Source organism: Leucoraja erinacea, chromosome 4, assembly GCF_028641065.1.
Source record: "Leucoraja erinacea ecotype New England chromosome 4, Leri_hhj_1, whole genome shotgun sequence".
In the NCBI taxonomy this organism is placed as follows: Eukaryota; Metazoa; Chordata; class Chondrichthyes; order Rajiformes; family Rajidae; genus Leucoraja; species Leucoraja erinaceus.
In genome coordinates, this window is record NC_073380.1 from 50,180,404 (window position 1) to 50,205,793 (window position 25,390).

The 25,390-nt window shown below is 45.1% G+C and overlaps 1 protein-coding gene across 1 annotated transcript in view; it reads right to left on the reverse strand.

Moving 5' to 3' along the window:
• Positions 1-25,390, reverse strand: part of lpin2 (lipin 2) — a 90,742-nt gene that overhangs the window by 57,271 nt on the left and 8,081 nt on the right. Inside the window, 1 exon segment of the mRNA XM_055634202.1 lies at positions 3,059-3,247. Coding sequence (XP_055490177.1) covers positions 3,059-3,247 — 189 coding nt within the window.

Consider the following 25,390-nt stretch of genomic DNA (forward strand, 5'->3'; position numbering starts at 1 on the left):
TACTTGCTGCGACCTTTTGCGAACGGCACAACGGAAAACAATAAGATACAGCATTTATGAACTCACCTGCATCAGGAAATCCACTAGAATCAATGCCGTAAGTAGTGAGCTGCTAATGCATTAAATGCATTTAAAAGCATTAGTGCTACTGAGAACTCCTGTTGGTAGCACTGGTAAGGGAATCCCCGGGCAGAGGGGATTCCCCAACCTCACGGAGGAGCGCAGGTACAGCGAGAGCCTTACCTGCAAACATTGGGGAGGCCTTCATGGTCCGGAATCGAAGCCGTCGGGCTGGATCACCCAGCAGCAACGGAGCTAGAGGTGCAGACTATATGGGAATTCCTGATCTCAGGGGATTCCCCGACCTCGCGGAGACCCGTAAGTACTGTACCTGTAAACAGCGAGGAGGGCTCCATGGAGCATGGAAACAAGGCCGTCGGGCTGGACTACAGGTCAGACTGAAGCGGAGGTTACTTCAGCCCCCTCTCCCTACTATCCTACTAGCTAACGTACAGTCACTAGAAAATAAAGTGGAGGACCTAGGGGCATGGCTGCTTTATCAAAGGGAGCTGAGGGAATGCTCTGTCCTGTTTCACAGAGATATGGCTCACCCCCAGCTCCCCAGACGCAGCGGTCCAGCCTGAAGGGTTCTCCATCCACCGTATGGACCATTCGCAGGCATCTGGGAAAGGGAGAGCAGGGGGCGTCAGCCTCATGATCAACTCTGCGTGGTGCTCAGACGTGGCAGTCCTGTCCAACTCCTGCTCTCCACACCTCGAACATCTGGCGGTGAAGTGCCGTCCCTTCTACCCTCCGAGGGAATTCACCTCCATCATCCTGACCGCGGTCTACATCCCACCCCAGGCAGACGTCCGCCTGGCACTGGAGGAGCTGCACGCCGTGGTCAACAAACACCAGACGTCTTATCCCGAGGCATTTACCACCGTAGCTGGGATCTTCAGTAAAGTAAACCTCAAGAAATCGCTCCCTAACTTCCACCAACATGTCTCCTGCTGCACCAGAGGACCAAACACCCTCGACCACTGCTACACCACCAACAAGGATGCCTATCGTTCTATCCCTCGCCCTCACTTCGGTAAATCCGACCATATCGCGATGCTGCATCTTCCTGCCTACAGGCAGCAATTGAAGAGCGCACCCCCAGAGGTGAGGACTGTACAGAGCTGTTTGAGGGGCGCAGAGGAACAACTCCAGGACTGTTTGAAGTCTGTAGACTGGGCAATGTTCTGAACGAATACGCCACAGTCGTTACAGACTTCATAAAGAAATGTGTGGAGGACTGCATCCCAACAAAAACCTTCTGAGTGTTTCCCAATCAGAAGCCTTGGGTGTACTCTGAGATCCGCACTCTTCTGAAGACCAGACACTGGGCACTCATGTCTGATGATACAGTGGTCTACAAGAAGTCCAGATACGACCTTGGTAAGGCCAACAGCAGCTGTGGCGGGGCCTGAATGCAACCACCTCCTACAAGGCAAAATCAGGAGATAGCTCAAATGTCGGCGAAACATCACTCCCTGACGAGCTCAATGCGTTTTACGCATGCTTTGATAAGGTGAACACTGATGTGCCTTCTCGAGCCCCCATTCGCTGTGATGGTATTTGTCTCAGTCACAGAGGCTGACGTCAGAAAATCCTTCAGAGGGGACCAACTGGCTGGAGTTTTGACGGACATTTTCAACCTCTCACTTCTGAGGTCTAAGGTTCCCACCTGCTTTGAAAGGGCATCAATTATACCGGTGCCCAAGAAGAGCAAGGTGACGTGCCTCAATGACTATCGATCAGTGGCACCAGTGGTGATGAAGTGCTTTGAGAGGTTAATCATGGCGCAAATCAACTCCTACCTCGACAAAAACCTGGACTCACTGCAGTTCACTTACCGCCACAACAGATCAACAGTGGATGCGATCTCACTGGCTCTCCACAAGGCGGATTCTTATACTCAATATCCTAACTGATGAAAGCAACTATGCTATAGGCCTCTTGACCATCATCTACTTATCATTTTACTTTCAGACAGAGGACTTAAAAAACACATCAAATTCTTCAAAAAATCCCATTGAAGAAACCCCAACGTGTAAAACATGATGTGTCCATTTCCCTCCACTGATGTAGCCTGACCTGTTGCACTCTTCCACTAGTTTGTTTATTTTGCTCAGGATCTGTAGTCTCTCTCGTCTCCAAGCTTAGCTTAGTTTAGAGATACAGCGTGGAAACAGACCCTTCAGCCCATATAGTCCATGCTGACCAGCGATCCCCTGCACCCTAGCACTATCCTACACACCAGGGACAATTTACTATCTTTACCAAAGGCATTTACCCTACAAACATGCCATGTGTTGAGTGTAGGGGAAAACCGGAGCACCCGGATCACTTGGTCACAGGGAGAACGTACAAACTCCGTGCAGACTGCACCTGTAATACGGGTCAAACCAAGGTCTCTGGCGCTGTAAGGTAACTCTACTGCTGTGCCACCGTTCAGCCCTACATTTATGAAGATAAAGCTTTGCCCCTCTTAGCTTCATGAATACAAACAACATATCAAAAATTAGCACATTGCCCATCATAGTGAGATCAACAGTTTTATGTTATGGGCCTGTCCCACATCAGCGACTCTTTAGGCGGCTGCCAGGGACGAGTTTAAATGAAATTCACCTACGACAAAACCTACGTCAACCAACAACAGCAAAAATTGTCACCACTGTCGCCGAAAAATATTCCACTTGTTGAAAATGTTGTGGCTGTTGCCTGTAGTCGCCCAAAAAACTCGCGTAAGTGGGACAGGCTCATTATTCTACATTAAAGGCTGCATTGCATGATCACACTTTTTACAACATCAAAGGAAGCCTTTGATTTGGCACACAGAGTCTCTGCTGCTGTTGTAAAAAGACCTTTTACCCTGCTTATTTCCTGTAACCTATTCTCTCCCACATGCCTCTATTGACGTAGAGTGACAAAAAATATGACCAATATGTCGCCTCAAATAGAGTTTGCTAATTTAATGTGACTTTTTTACTAATGAAAATTAGGAACCCACCACATTTTCCTTCGACCGAAGCACCCCAAGCTTTCCAAACCGAACATGAAATGGAGAACACTGGTAAGTGCCATCTTGTTGTTGCACCACAATGACATCTATACATCCCGAGAGCGTTGCAGGATTTAACCCCCTGTACAGTTCTTTGACTGTTATCAGCCATTGTCCAACATAGTTCATGGTTTGCGACTGGAAGGGAAGCACAAAGACAGTGTTAAAACACCCGTTGCAGGGTCATTATACACTTAATTTAATTTTATGCACAATATATTTCCAATTTCAATGCAAAGCTCTAATCACATCATCAATATAAAATGATATAGTTCAAGTTCAAGTTCAATTTATTGTCACATGCACCAATTGGTGCAGTGAGATTTGAGTTACCATACAGCCATACGAATTTAAAAAAAAAGAACACAATACACGATAGTATTTAACATGAACATCCCCACACGTTCAATCAACATTCCCACTGTGAGGGAAGGTAATAAAGTTCAGATATGGGGCGGCACAGTGGTAGAGTTGAAATGAAATGAAATGAAATGATTCAATTTATTGTCATTGTCAGTGTACAGTACAGAGACAACGAAATGCATTTTTAGCATCTCCCTTGAAAGGGAGACACAGGGCGTCGCGGTGTGCCCGCGCCTGCCGCCGTAAGTGGTAAGTGCCATCTTGGGCCTGTCCATCAACTGTAGAGTTGCTGCCTTACAGCGCCAGAAACCTGGTTCAATCCCGACTACGGATGCTGTCTGTACGGAGTTTGTACGTTCTCTCCGTGACTGCGTGGGTACTCTGGTTTCCTCCCACATTCCAAAGATGTAGGTTTATTGGCTTCAGCAACAATGTAAATTGTCTCTAATGTGTAGGATAATGCTGGTGTACGGGGTGATCCTTGGTTGGCTTGGACTCCGTGAGCCGAAGGACCTGTTTCCGTGCTGTATCTCTACACTAAACCAGATGTTCACATTAAAAGTATTTAAGTATATGAAAGAACTGCAGATGCTTGTTTAATTCAAAGGTAGACACTCAGCGGGACAGGCAGCATCTCTGGAGAGAAGGAATGAATGACATTAGGGGTCGAGACCTTTCTTCAGACTGATGTCAGGGGAATGGGCAGCACAGAGATAGAATGTAGTCGGAGACAGTAAAGGGCCTGTCCCACTTGGGCACCATTTACGTGACATAATTTACGCATCACGACGCACGCGTCGTAACACACGTGTGACGCGAGCATTGAGTGCATTACGCGCGCATGGCGGGTGGTGACGTAGGCAGTGATGGGCGGTAGCGCGCGGCGCCCCAGGATTTTGGAATTCTCAAAATCCTCGCACACCACCTGCGTGACGCGCAAATGATGCCCAAGTTGGACAGGCCCTTAAGACTGGTGGGAGAATTGGGAAGGGAATAGTTAGAGAGAGGCAAGGGCTATTTGAGGTTAGAGATGTCAATGTTCATGCCGCCGTGGTGCAAGCTACCCAAACGAAATACAGAGCCCTCTATAATGTTTGGAACAAAAGCCTATCATTTATTTATTTACCTCTGTACTACACAATTTGAGATTTGTAATATTTAAAAAAAATTACATATGGTTAAAGTGCACATTGTCAAATTTTAATTAAAGGGTATTTTTATACATTTTGGTTTCACCATGTAGAAATTACAGATATATATATAGATATATATAGATATATATAGATATAAATAGATATAAATATAGATATAGATATATATAGATATATATATAATTGCTCAGGTGTGTTTAATTGCCTCCTTAATGCAGGTACAAGAGAGCTCTCAGCACCTAGTCTGTCCTCCAATCTTTCCATCACCCTTGGAAACTTTTATTGCTGTTTATCAACATGAGGACCAAAGTTGTGTCAATGAAAGTCAAAGAAGCCATTATGAGACTGAGAAACAAGAATAACTGTTAGATACATCAGCCAAACCTTAGGCTTACTAAAATCAACTATTGGAACATCATTAAGAAGACAGAGAGCACTGGTGAGCTCACTAATGGCAAAGGGACTAGCAGGCCACAGCTGATGACAGAAGAATTCTCTCTATAATAAAGAAAAATCCCCAAACATCTGTCCGACAGATCAGGCACACCCTTCAGGAGTCAGGTATGGATTTGTCAATGAGCACTCTCCGCCGAAGACTGCATTAACAGAAATACAAAGCTACACTGCAAGATGCAAACCACTGTTTTTCAACTATTTGCTCCAATGCTAACAATAATTAAATGAATAGAATATAAATTAATGTTGAAATACAAAGTGCTTGTGCTATAATACCAGGATAAACGCTCAACCAAGAAAATCAAGCCCATTGTCAAAATAGTATCTGAAGTGCTTGTACACTTTTTTGCTATAGGACAATAACTAACTCCATATTCAGTAATAAGCTATCTACATGTTAACACACACACAAGCTACATGTTTAACCAAGAAACTTAACCCAAAGGGACATGAGAATCTAAGATGCCTTTATACAGTTAAACAATGTGACAGCAAAAACTAAGCATGTAGATGCCAATATATCATTGGGGTTATCAAGTGGGCACCTCCCTTCATTGGTGTTTCATTGAGTTATGCCCACGACACCTCGATAAGGCTCAACCAACTACTGTATGCAATAGTAAATGAATGGCATAAAACATATTATTACAATTCTGAAAAAATTATTTAAAGCTTTGTGGGGGAATTTGCCTAAAGTCAGATCTTCAGTAGACCATGTACTCACAAGGCATCCTAGATAGGCCATTTCAGTACTTACTTTGGCAGCGATAATGCCAGACATTCCAGCACAAAGGTGCACACTAATTTACAGGGAACCCCCTTCTGCTGCTCAATTTAATGTCTCATATAGTCTCGCTGCTAGTCTCTGGATTCCAATCAATGAATCAATTCCACACATGTACCGAGGCGCAGTGGAAATTCTTAGCTTTGGCATACAATACACAGAGTATGCAAAGAGTATCTGGCACTGACAGAGTTGCAAAAGTACTGATTAGAGTTCCAACGGTCCCTCTTTGTTCCTGGCACCCCCACCCACCACCCAGCCAGGTCCCTCTGCTCTTCCACGGGCCCCTCTTTGTTCTCAGTTCTCCAGCCTCACCGTGCCCATCTTTGTTCTTGCCCCCCCCCCCCCCCCCCCCCCCCCCCTCTGTTGTCAATACTTGCTCTTGTTGCCCAACTTGCTTTTGTTGCCCAATAATCACTGAAAATACTCTCATAACCACAAAGCTGTCAATTCCCAGAACATATTCTCAAGGTCATCAAATCCAGTCTTTCCCCTTTGTTGCTAAATCTAAGAAATTTATTACCAACGCTAGAAAACAACAATTCAGCCAGAATTGTACATTTCACACACATGATATTTTGGTGAAAAAGTAGATGCAAAAAAACAAATTACCAGCTCAAGATACTCTACATGGGGTTCACCCTTTAATGCCACTTTAGGGCTGTTGGGGTCAAGTATGTCTAGCCTCTTATCATGGTAACAGTTCAAAAACAATCTAAATTTTAAAAAAGCATTCAAATGCTTATTGTTTTTATCCTAAATAAATGCTAATTTTTGAAAACCTGGCACAGTCCAACCTATACAACATACTCACACTCACCGCCACAGCTGCGTTGAATTATATCTTTTTTCTTAGTGCCAGTCACTGAAGAAGGGTCTCGACCCGAAATATCACCCATTCCTTTGCTTTATAGATGCTGCCTCACCCGCTGAGTTTCTCCAGCTTTTGTGTCACACTTCCAACTAATACAGGCCCACCAGTCATTTTCTGGCAACTGATGGTCTGCCCCCCCCCACCCCCCTTTAATCTGTACAAAATCAAACCCCCTCAACCCCCTCAACCCCCAGAAGTCCCTCCAAAAATGTGCACCATTCTAGGTGAGGCAGTCGATCTCAACCTCATCGGGACTTCCACAGCCAAACAGCGGGTCGAATTTGCCCTCTACGTTCGGTGCTCTGTAACTCCATTCCCAAAGCCGACTGCCACGGCTAACTTTGTGGGTCGGTATCCCAATCCCCAAGGCCGAGACTTCTGCTGGTCCGGCAAAATGGATAACACTGCCAGGCTCTTGATGGTGCCAGATAATCAGTGGTGACCCTGCACTCAACTCCATCAACCAGGTGAGCATGGTCTACTACACTGCTGTAGATCCTGCACGGTACTACAGTGCACAAGTAATACCAAAGTATTTATGTAGCCATTTAAGCAAGCAACTCACCACCACAAGCAACAACACCCAAATTCAGTATTGAAAAGCATGCATTTCTTCCAAAGTTAAATTCAAAATTATTATTATTTTTTTTTAAATGTTAATATTTTTCCATTGGGCTTAAAACCAAACTACAACTAACGCGGTTAATTGTGGCGGAAAATTAATTTAAGGATAAAAAACGTAAATGTCACCCTTTTTGCTTGTAGCAGAAGAAAACATGGCGAAAAGTTAAAGCAACATGGACCAAAATGACAAATTGCACATAACATACTTCTATACTGGATTTGAACTCACGCCAACACAGCTGAATGTTGGGGCCAACAACACAACTCATTGTTGGCCCCATCTGTCACCACCCCCACCTACACCCCTCTGCTTCCCGGCCATGTGTGTGACCCCTTCCCTCCCCAGCTCCCCGCCCATTGCGCCGGCTTTGCACCGTTTTCACGTCGGCGATGCCAGCAGGTCAGTGCCAGTCGCCGACGTGAAGACAGTGCAAAGCCCCTGCGGGTTAGGTGAGCAGGAGAGTGGGGTTGTTTGCAGTTACAGAGGGAGGGGGCAAGGGCGGTACAGTTCCCAGTCTCAGCTCCTGTCCAGGGGCGTGGCCGGAGACGTCAGGACCAACGGGACACCGACCCCCAGGCCCACAGCAAGCATGGAGAACCCAGAGACCCACAGCCAACAGCAACTCCAGCCCAGCCCCGCTCCAACTCCAGAGGAAGTCCAGATGGGCCGCTACAGCGACAAGTGGCAGTTCTCCCACAGCCCGAGATGAGGGGGCACCGAACCCACCCATCCCCCCTCCCCCTTTCCCTCCCAACTCCAGTCCCATTCCGACCCCCTGGGAAACTGAAGGGAGCGACTGCCTCGGGGCGACTGGCTTTGACCTGCTGGCATCGCCGACGTGAAGACAGTGCAAAGCCCCCGCGCCGATGCAATGGGCGGGGAGCTGGAGAGGGGGGGAGGGGTCACACACATGGCCGGGAAGCAGAGGGGTGTAGGTGGGGGTGGTGACAGATAGGGCCAACAATGAGTGGAGAAAGACAGAAACACCGACGTGCAAAGGAGACCTACAACAGTGCATGATCTCTCTCGCGTTATGGCAGGTGATTGTCGCCTGCCCGCTGTTTCTGACGCTAAAGCCTTGGGATCGTTGCCCTTCGTGTTGGCCTGGAGGGGGAGGGGGGTATTGTGCTGTTTGGACGCCCCCTGCTATCCCAGGGACAGGGAGACACAGCGGTTTTTGAGACTGGTGGGCAATCACTTCCAAAGTGTCTGCCCACACAGTCAGTACACCTCTCCTACACTTGTCTCCCGCACTAAGATCATCCCGCAGAGAATGATCCCAGCCTAACCCAAGAGCCATGTCACCCCAGCCAGTTTAATGACGTCCCCCAACCTCTCTCCACCTAAGCAGCTCAGGAGGCGAACCTGGAGCTCCGTCTCACAACAATCTGATGTGCACATCCGTCCACATTCAAAGATTTCATCTCCCGTCTCCCCGTAGTGTGTAGACATGGCAATAAAATCAATTAATACATATCAAACCTGTGTGTTTCAAACAAATCATAAGTATAACTGCTCTGGCACTGGATGGTGCGCATTTTTCCCCTTTTTAGGTCACATCAATAGATGCGGCCGCTCTGAATTATATCTTTAAAACAAAGCCACAGGATGGGGAGGTCTTAACACTGTTGCTTATTAAAACAAACCTTCAATCAGGATTGGCTCAAGAGTAACTCGGGAGACGAACTTAGAACATCACAGAAATGACAAGTAAACGGCAAACTTGTCATACCCGTGGGAACTCGGTTAAACTCTTGATCATACACTCTTGATGCAATCTCGTACACAACCACGAGTCTTTCACTCGGGGTACCTCTTGTGTCAACTCGCAACGTGAGACTCAGCTTTTAGTTCAAACCAATCTGCATAGCTACAGATCATCCACATTCATTTCTTCTATCATCTGCACACAGTAGCCGCATGGAGAACCTTTTACAAAATGTAGTGCAGTTACTCAATTGCCTTTTGATAGAGTTAATGGGTTTGTGAGGTGCCAGGGCTCGAAATTTGTGGTTGCCCGGGTGCCAATGACCACCCAAAGTGCCACCGGGCAAACTAAACGGCGAGTCATTTTGCCCGGCTGGGAGCTGCAGATACTGGTTTACACCGAAGATGGACACAAAAAACTGGAGTAACTCAGCGGGTCCGGCAGCATCTCTGGAGAAAAGGAACATGACGTTTTATGTCGGCGACGACTGTCGTGCGGGGCAAAGATACCAGGTGCAGGGTGATGAAGAGTCGGAGCTAATGATGGGCCCCGCACAGCTGCGACAGCGGCTCCTCCTCCTCCTGCTGCACCCGCCCGCCCTGATAGCGGCCGCTGCTTGCAAATCCGCTAACGGCGAAAACCGCTTTCAAAGCAAACCCTCTCGCACGCCGAGGCTGGGAGGAGGGAGGGAGGGGAAGGCCTCCTTATGCCGTCTGAAGCAGCTGCACCGCTCGGCCCCGCACCTTCCTGTTGGCCAGTGGGGGGCGGGGGGGAGGCAGTGGTGAGGAGATCCCAACCGCCTCCCCCTTCGGCGGCACTTGGCGGTGGACAGGGACGGCCAAGGCAGCAGGGTGATGCTGTCCGAGGAGCACTGACCTTCATTTCTCCCCACCTCGCCCCCTCTCTCTCTCTCTCTTCTCGTATGCCCCCCTCCTCCCCTCTTAACCTGGGACCCCCCCCCCCCCCCCATCCCGCACTGATCCCCATTCCCGCCTCTATTCAGTCCTCATTGACATCCCCTGTGCTCCCCTCCCCATCTACCCTCCCCCCCCCAATCTATTCATCCTGCGCTGATTACCCTATACATCCTGTACTGACACCCCTTCCCACCCATCCTACACTGCTCCACCCATTCATTCTGCACTGCTCCCCCACATTCATCCTGTACTGACCCCCCCCCCCTCCATTTATCCTGCACCATACCCCCAGCCATCCCGTATTGATCTCCCCATTCATCTTTTACTGACACCCCATTCATCCTGTACTGATCCCCCTCATTCATCCTGTACTGATTCCCTCATTCATCTTTTACTGAACCCCCCATCCATCCTATATTGACCCCCCCCCCCCCCCCATTCAAGAAGGGGGGGGTGTGGGAAAACAGTCTGAAGAAGGGTTTGGACCTGAAACATTGCCTATTTCCTTTGCTCCATAGATGCTGCCTCACCCGCTGAGTTTCTCCAGCATTTTTGTCTATATCCAATTCATACTGGTACCATCCATCCTGTACCCCCCCATTCAAACACCACTGACATCCCCGTGCTCTCCCCCCCCCACAATTTTACATACTCCAACCAACACATACCAATTCACCTGCCTCAATCCATCCATTCTGCACCGATTGCCTTTCTCACCCCCCCCCCCCCCCCCCCCCACACCCCCCCCCCCCGCCATCTATCCCCCCCGCCATCTGATCCACCCCACACTGATTCCCCCCCCCCCCCCCCCCCCCCCCCCCCCCCCCCCCCCCCCCCCGAACCCTATTGTGCTGGAAATGTCTTCAGAGCGAACATTGACTGTTTAATAACGGAATGCAATCAAATTTTAATACCCAATGTTATTAATTGTTTGAGTCCATATAGATGGATTAATTAAATTGTGAACATGTGAAACATTAAACCCCGAGTGTTCGATTGTCACTGCTACCGTTGACACGTTATTACAGAATTAATTTTAATGGCAAATCAATACTCTTAATATGGAGTATCAGTACTGTAGTTATTTAATGAGCAACATTCACAACTATACGTTGGATTTATCCACTTTTGCTTCTACAGTCGGTCATATACACCACAAATTTGATCTGGAAATATTTCTGTTGAAATTTTAAGGTTAATTCTGAAGTGGGAATGATGGAAACAGCGTTTATCAATAATAATATATATATATTTTTTTTTTAAATGTGGCGTGTACGAACTGGGTATCTTCATTGCAGTTCACAACACATTCATCTAATCTGAATGTCCGGTAATGTGGCATTTTGACACCTTTAAACATATTACCAAAATAACATTTGCTGCAGTTATGTCCTTTGGCCATCTCTTGTCAGTTAGTGTAATATTTAACCTGTTAGGTGCGTATAGTCGGTTTTAACACCTATTATCATAAAATGTCTTTAGAAATTTCCATGCAACCTGTATATTTTGTTATGGATAAATTATGTGGGAAGCGAGAGTGTTTCTGTGCCAATAGCAATAATGACCCATGCTATGGCCATGTCATGGTAATTTTCAGTCCTTCATAGAAAACATGCTTGCATCAATCTGTAGTGTGCATGGTTAAGCATACATGTTACCATGGTCCAGGATTTATTGACACAGGTTGATCATACGCTGAATAATCCAACCACATTTTTGTTTGGAAGTGGAAAGAACCAATAGAAATTACATTAATTGCAATGTGTAAAAAGAGTTAAGTTACTGTATTATAATTTTGCTGCATGTCATTGTGATACAGTGGCTTGCAAAAGTTTTCATACCCCTTGAACTTTTCCACATTTTGTCACGTTACAACCACAAACGTAAATGTATTTTATTGGGATTTTATGTGATAGACCAACACAAAGTGGTGCATAATTGTGAAGTGGAAGGAAAATTATACATGGTTTTCAAATTTTTTTACAAATAAAAAACTGAAAAGTGTGGCGTGCAAAAGTATTCAGCTCCTCCGAGTCAATACTTTGTAGAACCACCTTTCGCTGCAATTACAGCTGCAAGTCTTTTGGGGTTTGTCTCTGCCAGCTTTGCACATCTAGAGAGTGATATTTTTGCCCATTCTTCTTTGCAAAATAGCTCAAGCTCAGTTAGATTGGATGGAGAGCGTCTGTGAACAGCAATTTCCAAGTCTTGCCAGAGATTCTCAATTGGATTTAGGTCTGGACTTTGACTGGGCCAATCTAACACATGAATATGCTTTGATCTAAACCATTCCATTGTAGCTCTGGCTGTATGTTTAGGGTCATTGTCCTGCCGGAAGGTGAACCTCCGCCCCATTCTCAAGTCTTTTGCAGACTCTAACAGGTTTTCTTCCAAGATTGCCCGGTATTTGGCTCCATCCATCTTCCCATCAACTCTGACCAGCTTCCCTGTCCCTGCTGAAGAAAAGCATCCCCACAGCATGATGCTGCCACCGCCATGTTTCACAGTAGGGATGGTGTGTTTAGGGTGATGTGCAGTGTTAATTTTCCGCCACACATAGCGTTTTGCATTTAGGCCAAAAACTTCAATTTTGGTCTCATCTGACCAGAGCACCTTACATATAACATATAACAATTATAGCACGGAAACAGGCCATCTCGGCCCTACAAGTCCATGCCGAACAAATTTTTTTTCCCCTTAGTCCCACCTGCCTGCACTCATACCATAACCCTCCATTCCCTTCTCATCCATATGCCTATCCAATTTATTTTTAAATGATACCAATGAACCTGCCTCCACCACTTCCACTGGGAGCTCATTCCACACAGCCACCACTCTCTGCATAAAGAAGTTCCCCCTCATATTACCCCTAAACTTCTGTCCCTTAATTCTGAAGTCATGTCCTCTTGTTTGAATCTTCCCTATTCTCAAAGGGAAAAGCTTGTCCACATCAACTTTGTCTATCCCTCTCATCATTTTAAAGACCTCTATCAGGTCCCCCCTTAACCTTCTGCGTTCCAGAGAATAAAGACCTAACTTATTCAACCTATCTCTGTAACTTAGTTGTTGAAACCCAGGCAACATTCTAGTAAATCTCCTCTGTACTCTCTCTATTTTGTTGACATCCTTCCTATAATTGGGCGACCAAAATTGTACACCATACTCCAGATTTGGTCTCACCAATGCCTTGTACAATTTTAACATTACATCCCAGCTTCTATACTCAATGCTCCGATTAATAAAGGCTAGCATACCAAAAGCTTTCTTTACCACCCTATCTATATGAGATTCCACCTTCAAGGAACTATGCACGGTTATACCCAGATCCCTCTGTTCAACTGTATTCTTCAATTCCCTACCATTTACCATGTACGTCCTATTTTGATTTGTCCTGCCAAGGTGTAGCACCTCACATTTATCAGCATTAAACTCCATCTGCCATCTTTCAGCCCATTTTTCCAAATGGCCTAAATCACTCTGTAGACTTTGGAAATCCTCTTCATTATCCACAACACCCCCTATCTTGGTATCATCTGCATACTTACTAATCCAATTTACCACACCTTCATCCAGATCATTGATGTACATGACAAACAACAAAGGACCCAACACAGATCCCTGAGGCACCCCACTAGTCACCTGCCTCCGACCCGATAAACAGCCATCCACCATTACCCTCTGGCTTCTCCCATTCAGCCACTTTTGAATCCATCTTGCTATTCCTGCATTTATACCCAACAGTTGAACCTTCTTAACCTGCCTCCACATGTTTGCTGTGTCCCCCACATGGCTTGTGGCAAACTGCAAACGGGACTTCTCATGGCTTTTTTTCAACAATGGCTTTCTTCTTGCCACTCTTCCATAAAGGCCCGATTTGTGGAGTGCACGACTAATAGTTGTCCTGTGGACAGATTCTCCCACCTGAGCTGTGGATCTCTGCAGCTCCTCCAGAGTTACCATGGGCCTCTTGGCTGCTTCTCTGATCAATGCTCTCCTTGCCCGGCCTGTCAGTTTAGGTGGACGGCCATGTCTTGGTAGGTTTGCAGTTGTACCATACTCTTTCCATTTTCGGATGATGGATTGAACAGTGCTCCGTGAGATGTTTAAAGCTTGGGATATTTTTTTATAACCTAACCCTGCTTTAAACTTCTCCACAACTTTATCCCTGACCTGCCTGGTGTGTTCCTTGGGCTTCATGATGCTGTTTGTTTACTAATGTTCTCTAACAAACCTCTGAGGCCTTCACAGAACAGCTGTATTTATACTGAGATTAGATTACACACAAGTGGACTCTATTTACTAATTAGGTGACTTCTGAAGGCAATTGGTTGCACTGGATTTTATTTAGGGGTATCAGACTAAAGGGGGCTGAATACTTTTGCACCCACACCACATTTTTCAATTTTTTATTTGTAAAAAAATTTGAAAACCATGTATCATTTTCCTTCCACTTCACAATTATGCACCACTTTGTGTTGGTCTATCACATAAAATCCCAATAAAATATATTTATGTTTGCAGTTGTAACGTGACAAAATGTGGAAAAGTTCAAGGGGTATGAATACTTTTGCAAGCCACTGTATATACATGTCTTGATTAGTGAAAATATTGAGTTTGTGACTTTATTTGAAGCAGAAATTATATGTGAATGCTTCATTGAGCATAATTCTGACTGGTAACTACACAATTCGGCCGAGCACATTATCGTACGTGTCATGCAAATAGTCTTAAATGACCACCTAAACTGTCATTTGGCAACCTAAAAAGCTGCCTAGGTTGCCCGGCTAGAAACAGGGAAAAAAAGTTAAGTGAGAGCCCTGGGTGCTATCACAAGAATGACAAAACTTTCAGCACACAAGAACGGCATCAGCTGCAAGTTCACCTCCAAATGCTTCGTCACCCTGACCACGAATGGTCGTTTTTAAAACAAAACTCCATTGACAGTTTACCATTTCAAGCACTGCTCGGCTTCAGGTACTTTCCAATAGAAAGGATAACAAACATATGCACATTTACCCTTGTATTTCAAACATCCATTGCATTCATGCACACGAGGTACTGAAAAAAAAATCCAAACAACGGACATAGAAATAAGACCGAGACTAGTTCACCAAATAAATGATGCCATTTATAGGTATGTCTATCAATAGTCAAGTACCTTATTTCCTGTTCAAAACAGAACTGTGATAGAATTTCAGACTACCTTTCCTCTCAGATTTTTTAAGTGTAACAAATAATTTGTGCATTTGTTTACGCATTGCTTCAGCGTTATGACTAACTGTAATGCTCACTGTGAAAAGATTTACAATCAAAAGGGATTATTTTGTCAGAGGTTTCTACTGGCTGAATGCAAACCCCCAATTTATTTATACATGTCATCACAAACCACACTTCACTCGACCTATAACGGTCCTTGTCATACTGTTTGCGAGTAATTTCCACCAGTTTGCAACTGTTATCATCTCATGAAAGGAGTTTAAAACCTTGGTAATGTCAATATTTTAGAACTTAACATACACGCAAGTCAAAAGCCAATGATTAATATTTTCTTTAGTCAAAACCCAGTAATAGACTTTCACATGCTGTTTGGCAAACTCTTACATTTCACAATGCTGCATCTTTCTAGTGAGCAAGTCAAACACTTCCTGAACAATAATATCGTTAAGGTGGAAAGAGTGCAAAAAAGAAGAGTGCACAAGGATGTTGCCAAGACCCAAGGGCCTTAGCTACAGAGAGGGTTTGGCTAGGTTAGGACTTTATTCCTTGGAGTGCAGGAGGCTAATGGGCCTGTCCCACTAAGGTGATTTTTCAGGCGACTGTGAAGTCGCCGGCAGTCACCTGAAAAACTGGCAACTGGAACGGCGACTGTCAAAGTGGCACACACACCGCTTCCTTCACCAGCCTGTTATGCAGGCAGGGAACAGGGCTAGTGGGGGGAGCGCTGTCAAGTGAAATTCACATGGTGCAAAGCCAATGTGATACAGACACACACCATGATGAACAGGAAGGTTGGCGCGGTAATTAAGACGGTGAAAGCACAGTGTACGGGAATGGTCACATATGTCCTTTAAAAGAGGGGGAGGGGAAGAGGGGGGAGAAGGAGTGGAGACAACTTTTAAGACGCCAGAGATACACGGCTGTGAAGCTCAGCGGACATTTAACATTACCGGTCGGTTCTCCTTGGTTCTGAAAACTACTGCTTCCATTTTTTTCCCCCAATGAGTCAATGAAATTCACCAGACAGCACCGACTACAACCTACGAGAACCTTCGACCTCCTGGCAACGTACTAGGACCTCCTGGAGACCCGCCTACGGCAGGAGAATTCACGCTACTGTCCATGGCGGCTTCATTCTGATCGCCGCTAATTTTTCGACGTTGAAAAATTCGCAGCAACCATAATGAGGCAGCGACTAGTTCCCAGAATGCGGGAACTCCTCACAACCATGAAGGCGACTACCCAGCAACCCACCCGCGAACATGTGGTGACCATGTGGCATATGCCTCCTGCAGTCACCTACAAAGTCACCTTATGGGACTGGCCCATAAGAAGTGCATAAAACCATGAGGGGAATAATAAATGCACACATTTACCCAAAGCAGGAGAATCAAGAACCTGAGGACAGGTTTAAGGTGAGATGGGAAAGATTTCATCAGAGCTTGAGGAGCAAATTTTAGAGATGTATAAAATCATGAGGGGAATAGATATGATGAATTCACAGTGTTTTTTGTAGGGGAATTGAAAATCAGAGAAGGTAAGGTGAGAGGGGCACGATTTAATAGGAACTTGAGGGGCAACTTTTTCACGCAGAGGGTGGTGGGTATATGGAATGAGCTGCCAGAGAATGTAGTTGAGGCAGGTACTATAACAATATGTAAAATACATTTGGACAGGTACATAGGTAGGAAAGGTTTAGAGGGATGTGGGCCAAATGCAGGCAGGAGTAGTGCAGTCAGAGCATCTTGGTCGAACTGGAAAAGTTGGGCTAATGATTGTGTTTGTGTATCTCATTTGCTAGATCTGTAAACATGAGCATTCAGTTTCCAGAAAAACTCTCCACAATGCTGGAACACCGAGCTTTTATAACACTCCAGTTTTATTTAAAAGCACAGCATGAGCTCCATTATGGATTATGATCATTAACAGTGTTTGCCAATTCAACATTAGGTTAGAATCACTTTGTTTAAAACATGCGAAAGACAAAAATAATTATGCTAAATCCACTTTCTAACGGCCAATTTCTATAATTGCCCCAGGCACTGCTATTGAGAAACTTCAGTATTGGTGCAAGCTTCTCACAGGAACAGAAAATCACATTTCATAAGGAAGATTTCACTTCTCAACACTCAATGGCAAAAGTCAAATAACCCTAAATTAATGGTAAATGAACACTGAACAATAAAAAACTACTGTGCAGTATCAAAAGGGCTAGATGTTGATTAAGTTGCTTTGTTACATTTAGGAGAAACATTCTTTGAAACAGGCAACAATGTTTTAAATCCTTTTAATTTGTGTTCAATATACAATGTAACATATACAGTGTTGTTTAAGTTCCGGTCACATAATGGCATGAAGGCTCTGATTCTGGTGGATAAAGGGCTATGTTTGCATCACAATTAACCAAAGCTACCCAATGTCTTTGACAAAGAAAAATGCCAAGTGGAAGGAGGTTGATTCTATCACAAGTTACCAAACTGTTTAACTAAGCAAGCAATGGATTAAACATCTCTCGATAGCCAAAATGAGACACAAACCGACTCAATTCCAACAATAAATCCACATGTACATTTCACAAAAGCAAGCTATAAACATCAGAGCTCACTGATGTTTATTAATGACAGGTTGTTAAGTAAACTGCCCTATTGGGAGCAACAAAGATAAATAACTGCAGGCTATTGAATAAAACCCAATGTAGAGTAAACAAATAGGAATTAACAAGGGACAGTTTATCTTGGTGTTTGGTTTCAATTTCATATTCATGAAGGTATTGTACCTTTCAGGGAACCTTCAATGATATTAGTATCCGGAGAAGTGATTTATCTGTTATTTTTGACAAGGGGACGGAAAATGCCATGAAGGAGGATGTGGCTGAAGCACAGATGTCAAGATGAAAAATTTTAATGCAAGCAGAATTTCTGTTAATGTTCACTGATAATGTCCTTGATTCCTTGTTAGGGTAAAAACAGAGCACTGGGATAAATTTTGCTCAGCAGTTAACAATGGGAGAAACCACTTATATCTTTGTTTTGTTTAATCACCCTCGGGACTGTAACAAAAGGTGCATTGTCACACCACTGATATTTACCATTCACGATTACAAAGTCTCTCAAACATCACGTGAGCAAGATAAAACAGTGGTTGTAAGCACGTACGTTTTCAAGAGAGGGTTAGATATCACTCTTAGGGCTAATGGAATCAAGGGATATGGGGAAAATGCCAGAACGGGGTACTGATTTTGGATGATCAGCCATGATCAAATTGAATGGCTCGATGGGCCGAATGGCCTACTCCTGCACCTATTTTCAATGTCTCTATGTTAGAAGGAACAGGATCTTTAAGCTCAACTCAAACTGGATAATTTTTTGTTTTGTTTTAGTTTTAACGATACAGCACGGAAACAGGACCTCAGCGGACCGAGTCCACACTGACCAGAGATCCCTGCATGTTAACACTATCCTACATACACCAGGGACTCTTTACAATGATTCCAAGCCAATTAAACAAAAAATCTGTGTATCTTTCGAGTGTGAGAGGAAACCAGAAATCCCAGAGAAAATGCACACAGGTCACAAGGAGAGCACACAAACTCTGTACAGACAAGCACCCACAGTCAGGAACGGAACCGGGTTTCTGGCACTGTAAGGCATCAACTCTACCGCTACGCCACTGTTCCATCACATAATTGTTCCATGTATGTGAATGAACTTTGCGTTCTAACCACTCTCTGCACTCCTGCGGAAAGATTTTGGGTGCAATCAGGGGAAGGGAGAAGAGTTTGTTTAGCCTGAGTGAATCTTGAATTTATAGGCCTTAATAATGATGCCTCTTTATCTATGGCAAGAGTTGCAACCTAGAAGAAAGAAATGTCATTTGTATAAATGCCAACTTTTTGATCGATCAACACCACTCTAACCAACAGCACAGTCTACAGCCAATCTCCCAGGCAGGGAAAAGCACCAGGAGAAACAGTATGCCAATATTGGGCATACACATTAGTGCACTCACCCGTTAAGACTAACGTGCGCATTCAATTATCAGCGTCACAACGGACTATTTCTTCAATAATAAATCATTCTAAAAATAATATCTCACCAACCATACATCGTTTGGGGCCAGGTTTGAATGTGGGAGGAAGATAAATTTAAATATCATCCTACTGCATGATGGCACAATAAACTGCAAATGCTGGAATCTGAAACCAAAGGCAATGTGCTGGAAGAATTCAACAAGTCAAGCAGCATTTGAGGAAGTGAAAAGTGCAAGTTGAGACTTTTACTTTCGGTTTGAGGCCTTGCATCAGCACAAAGAGGGAAGACAAAAGATTGCCAGTATATAGCGTTAGTGTCTGGGAAAAAGAGAGACAACGAAATGCAGTAGCATCATGATGAAGGGAAATAGAAAAGGGAGGGGATGATGGGTGGGGGTAGGGAAATAATATTTAAATAAATAATAATAAGTCGGTGGGGGGGGGGGGGGGGGGGGGGGGGGGGGGGGGGGGGGGGTGATTGGCAGTCACCGAGGTACGTTGTAGAGTGACAGCGGCCAGAAAGAAGCTGTTCCTCGACATGGTTCAGCAACGGAGAGTGGGGGGGGGGGGGGGGGGGGGGGGAAGTGACAGCAGGGGCAGGATTGAAGGTGGGGGGGGGGGTGGGGGGGGGGGCGGGGGCGGGGGGGGGGGGGGGGGGGGGGGGTGGGTGGGGGGGGGGCGCCAGGGGGTAGGGGAGAAGGGGGAAAACAGTTGGGGGTGGGGCAGGCCTGGCGATGCTGAGGCTCCCCTCCGCAGCAACGGGCGCTTGCTTGGACAGGAAACGAGCGTGGGAAGATGCGTACATAAAATTGGAAAGGTGGAACCGGTCTGCAATTTTCACCACCCTCTGCAATGCCTTCGGTCGGAGACAGAGCAGTTGCCATACCATACTGTGATGCAGTTGGTAAGGATGCTCTCGAGTGGTGCAGCGGTAGAAGTTCAACCAGGATCTGAGGAGACAGATGGACCTTCTTCAGTCTCCTCAGGAAGAAGAGACGCTGATGAGCCTTCTTGATCAGAGTAGAGGTATTGTGGGTCCAAGAGAGGTCATCGGAGATGTTGACTCCCAGGAACCTGAAGCTAGAAAAACGTTCCACCTCCGTCCCGTTAATGTGGATGGGGGGTGTGCGTGCCGCCTCTGGACTTCCTGAAGTCTACAATGAGCTCCTTGGTCTTCTTGGAGTTAAGGGCCAGGTTGTTGTGCACCATGCTGCTAAGTGCTGGACCTCCTCCCTGTAGGCCAGCTCATCGTTGTTGCTGATGAGGCCAATCACCGTTGTATCATCTGCATACTTGATGATGGTGTTAGTACCATCTACAGGTGTGCAGTCATAGGTGAAGAGGGAGTAGAGGAGGGGGCTCAGCACACAGCCCTGAGGAACGCCGGTGTTCAGGATGAGGGTTGAAGAGGTGTGCTTGTCTAACCTCACAGACTGGGGTCTGTTGGTTAGAAAGTCCAGTATCCAGTTGCAGAGGGAGGGGTCGATGCCCAGGTTACCGAGTTTGGTGATCAGTTTTGATGGAATAATGGTGTTGAATGCTGAGCTGTAATCGATGAACAGCATTCTTACATAAGCATTCTTACAAAAGATTGCCAGTATATAGCGTTAGCGGCTGGGGAAAATGAGATAGAGGTCAGTAGGTCATATAGGGAATGGAAAGGGAAGTTGATGATGGGAAGATGAAAGCAGGTAGGGGGAAGGTGGTAGAGTCAATTATTGGAAGAAGAAAACTAGGCGGACAGGAAAGGGTGGGAGAAGTTCCCACGGTTTTGGGGAGTGTGGGGGGAAGGAAACGACAGCATGTTACCTAAAATTGGAAAATCAAGGTTCATAACATTGGGTTGTAAAGGTCATAAGTGATAGGATTAGAATAAGGCCATTTGGCCAATTAAGTCTACTCCACCATTCAATCATGGCTGAACTATCTCTCCCTCCAAACCCCATTCTCCTGCCTTCTCCCCATAAACCCTGACACCTGTACTACTCAAGATTCTATCTATCTCTAACATTAACACATTTGCAGATGACACAAAGCTGGGTGGCACAAAACTGTGAGGAGGATGCTATTAGGATGCAGGGTGACTTGGACAAGTTGGGTGAGTGGGCAGATGCAGTTTAATGTGGATAAATGTGAGGTTTTCCACTTTAGTGGCAAAAGCAGGAAGGCAGATTATTATCTGAATGGTGTCAAGTTGGGAAAAGGGGAGTTACAACAAGATCTGGGGGTCCTTGTTCATCAGTCACAGCAGGCAGTGAAGAAGGCAAGTTGGCCTTCATATCAAGAGGAGTTGAGTATAGGAGCAAAGAGGTCCTTCTGCAGTTGTACAGGGCCTTAGTGAGACCACACCTGGGATATTGTGTGCCGTTTTGGTCTCCAAATTTGAGGACGGACATTCTTGCTATTGAGGGAGTTCAGTGTAGGTACACAAGGTTAATTCCTGGGATGGAGGGACTGTCATATGTTGATAGAATGAAGCGGCTGGCTTGTATAGTCTGGAATTTAGATGGATGAGAGAGGATCTTATTGAAACATATAAGATCATTAAGGGTTGGGACACCCTAGAGGCAGAAAACATGTTCCCGATGTTGGGGGAGTCCAGAACCAGGGGCCACAGTTTAAGAATAAGGGAAAAGCCATTTAGAATGGAGAAGAGGGAAAAAAAATTCACACAGAGGGTTGTGAATCTGTGGAATTCTCTGCCTCAGAAGGCACCGGAGGCCAAGTCTCTGGATGCTTTCAAAAGAGTGTTAGATAGAGCTCTTAAAGATAGCGGAGTCAGGGGGTATGGCGAGAAGGCAGGAATGGGGTACCGATTGTGGATGATCAGCCGGTGCTGGCTTGAAGGGCTGAATGGCCTACTCCTGCACCTATTGTCTATCCATGTAGAAAATAGAATATTGTTCCTCCAATTTGCAAAGGGCATGCTCACAGCAATGGAGAGCAGAGGGTGAAGGTGGATCTTGATACAAAACATCAATGCTGCCTGACCTGCCGAGTTACTTCAGTGCTTTGTGTCCTTTTGAGGATAGACAGGTCTATTTGGAAGCAAGGAGAGTTAAAATGACCAACAAGTCACATACACATTTAGAGGGGCAAAGACAAAACTGAACAAAGCTGGCAAAGTCAACAGTTGATAGACAAATTTCAGGAGTAAAAACTGTGGGTCAGGACTAGGTGTTCAAGGAGGAACTGCAGATGCTGGAAGATCGAAGGTACACAAAAATGCTGGAGAAACTCAGCGGGTGCAGCAGCATCTATGGAGCGAAGGAAATTGGTGACGTTTCGGGCCGAAACCCTTCTTCAGACTGAATAGGTGATGTTTCATGTTGGAACCCATCTTCAGACTGGTGTTCAAAAAGTCAACAGTATTCCACTCAAAACCTTTCTTCAAAGATTCTTGAGAACCAACTCAAGAAGAACGTCAGTGTCAATCAGACGCCAGCTGAGAATAATACATTAAACATTTGTCACTCTGCCCTTATCTTGTTTTAAAGATCTCCGGAAAACCACTTGCGGTGTCATATCCAAAACTACTACTTCATCTCGCAATAGGCTACAGTAAACTTGCAAATTATCGTGCAACTTATCTCCAGTGAGGTGGTTTCCTGATCACTCCCTAAAGTACACCAGTTACATTCCAACATCAGATTAGACATAATCAGCTTCTGACTGATCTATTTATGCAGTTATTCCCTCATTAAATCACTAAAAATCTCCCTGCATTAATAAGACAAGCGCACACGCACCTGAAATTAAGTGGGAAGGATTTTATTTATAAAAATCTCTTTAATATTGAATCTGAAAGAATATGATGCCACATTTATAAGAATCAGTTTTCCATTGCCTGTGGCATCATGGCAGCAATCAAGATCTCATGTGTCTTTTGAAAATCACCTTGCATTAGAAAGGACCATGTGCAGCAAGTGTGTATTAGATGTGTATCAGCCAATTACAGTAGCATCAAGCTGATCCACCTAACTTGAGGCAGTGTCTCATTGATACCCATGACTTTATAGCTACACTCAGTTCCAATGCCATCTTTAAGTTCACTGACAATACAACTGTTGTTGGACAAATAACAGATAAAGGGAGTCAGAGTACAGGAGAGGGAGGCGACTAATCTAGTTGAGTGGTGCCAGGACTACATTCATGCTCTCAACGTTTATAAGACCAAACTGCCGATTCCCAACTTCAGGATTGGAAAGTCAAAGGACCATTCACCTTCCTTCATTTGTGGGACAGCCGCAAGCCGACAGATTCAAGTTCCTAGGCATGACCTGTCCTGAGCCCAGCACATTAATGCAATTGCAAATAAAGCTCATCAACACCTCTACTTCCTTAGATGTTTGAGGAGATTCGGCATGTCTAATTATTGATCTTCCACAGGTGTACAACGGAGAGCATACAGACTTGTGGCCGCACGGCTTGGTTCTGTAATTCTAATGCTTGAGAACGGAGGTGGTTGCAGAAAGTGGACATTGTCCAGTCCACAGATATTGACCTCCCTTATCATCGAAGGGAACTAGAGGAAGCGCTGCCTGAAAGAGGCAGCTAATACCATCAGTAACTCATACAACCCTGGTCACACTCTCTTCTCACTGCTACCTCTGGGAAGGTGGTAGAGGAGCTGAAGAATCATTAATGATACATTGTTGTCACATGTAGCTAGGTACAGGGAAACTCCCTGTTTTTGAATACAATCATACAACAGACCTCACCTAGGCAGTATACAAAGTCACCACATTTCTGCTGCTGACAAAAACATTACCTGCAAGTTCGAGAATAGCTTCTTCGCATTAACCACTGGGCTCATGAATAGCCCTGCACAACCCTAACCATAACCCTCCCTCAGCAACAAAGTCAGGTATAGCTCTCAGACCTAAAGGAATCATGGGATATGGGGAGAAAGCAGGAACGGGGCATTGATGTAGATGATCAGCTATGGCCATATTGAATGGCGGTGCTGGCTCGAAGGGCCGAATGGCCTACTCCTGCACCTATTTTCTACGTTTCTATTATGGACTTTGTACTATTAAGATTGTACTATGTATTTTGGCTTGCACCATCATTGTCTGGTTTACCCGGAACTGATAATTTATTCTATATTTAATCAGTTGTATTATTGCATTTAATGCACCCCTGAGCTGCAGTAAGTAAAGAATGTCATTGTTCAATGTTTAGTTTAATTTAAAGATACAGCCTTACGGCCCTCCACACTGACCAGCCATCCGCGAATATTAACACTACCCATACCCACCAGGGACAGTTTTTACATTAACCAAGCCAATTAACCTACATACGTGTACGTCTTTTTACTGTGGGAGGAAAGCAAAGATCTCAGAGAAAACCCACGCAGGTCACGGGGAGAACGTACAAATTCCGTGCAGACAGATCCCATAGTCAGGATCGAACCCGGGTCTCTGGCGCTACATTCGCTGTAAGGCAACAACTCTACTGCTGCGCCACCGTGTCACCCAGTGCCTGGTGCATATGACAATGAAACACTCTTGGCTTGCTTGATGAGATCCCATTATTGCGCACTTTCTAGATGGACGAAGGGCTGCATCTGCAGTTCCTGGTTTCTAAAGGGCTTTGCAAATTGTGCAGTTGATAGTCTGATCTCTAGAAACTGCCATGTTATTTACACTTTAACCTCATTTGGGTCTAATGGGGGGAAAAAAATCAAATATTCAGCTACATGCTACAATGCTTTTTTTTTTTCACACAGAGAATGGTGAATCTCTGGAACTCTCTGCCACAGAGGGTAGTTGAGGCCAGTTCATTGGCTATATTTAAGGGGAGTTAGATGTGGCCCTTGTGGCTAAGGGGATCAGAGGGTATGGAGAGAAAAAAAAAGTTGGATGATCAGCCATGATCATATTGAAAAAATCAAATACTCCTCATTTCTACATACGCTACAATGCTCAAATAACAGTAAAAAAAAAAAAAACTACAGAGCTCAAATCAACACCATTTTAAGTATTAACACGTTAACTTGATATTGGTAGTCAATTTTAGATATATTTTCATGCTTCATTTTCAATTAGATCGACAGCCATTCACCATTAAGTTTGGCGCCAATGCAGAAGCAAGCTTATCACGATTAGCCGCAAGAGGCAAATCAAAACCACAAATGAGCAGGAAGCTACAAGT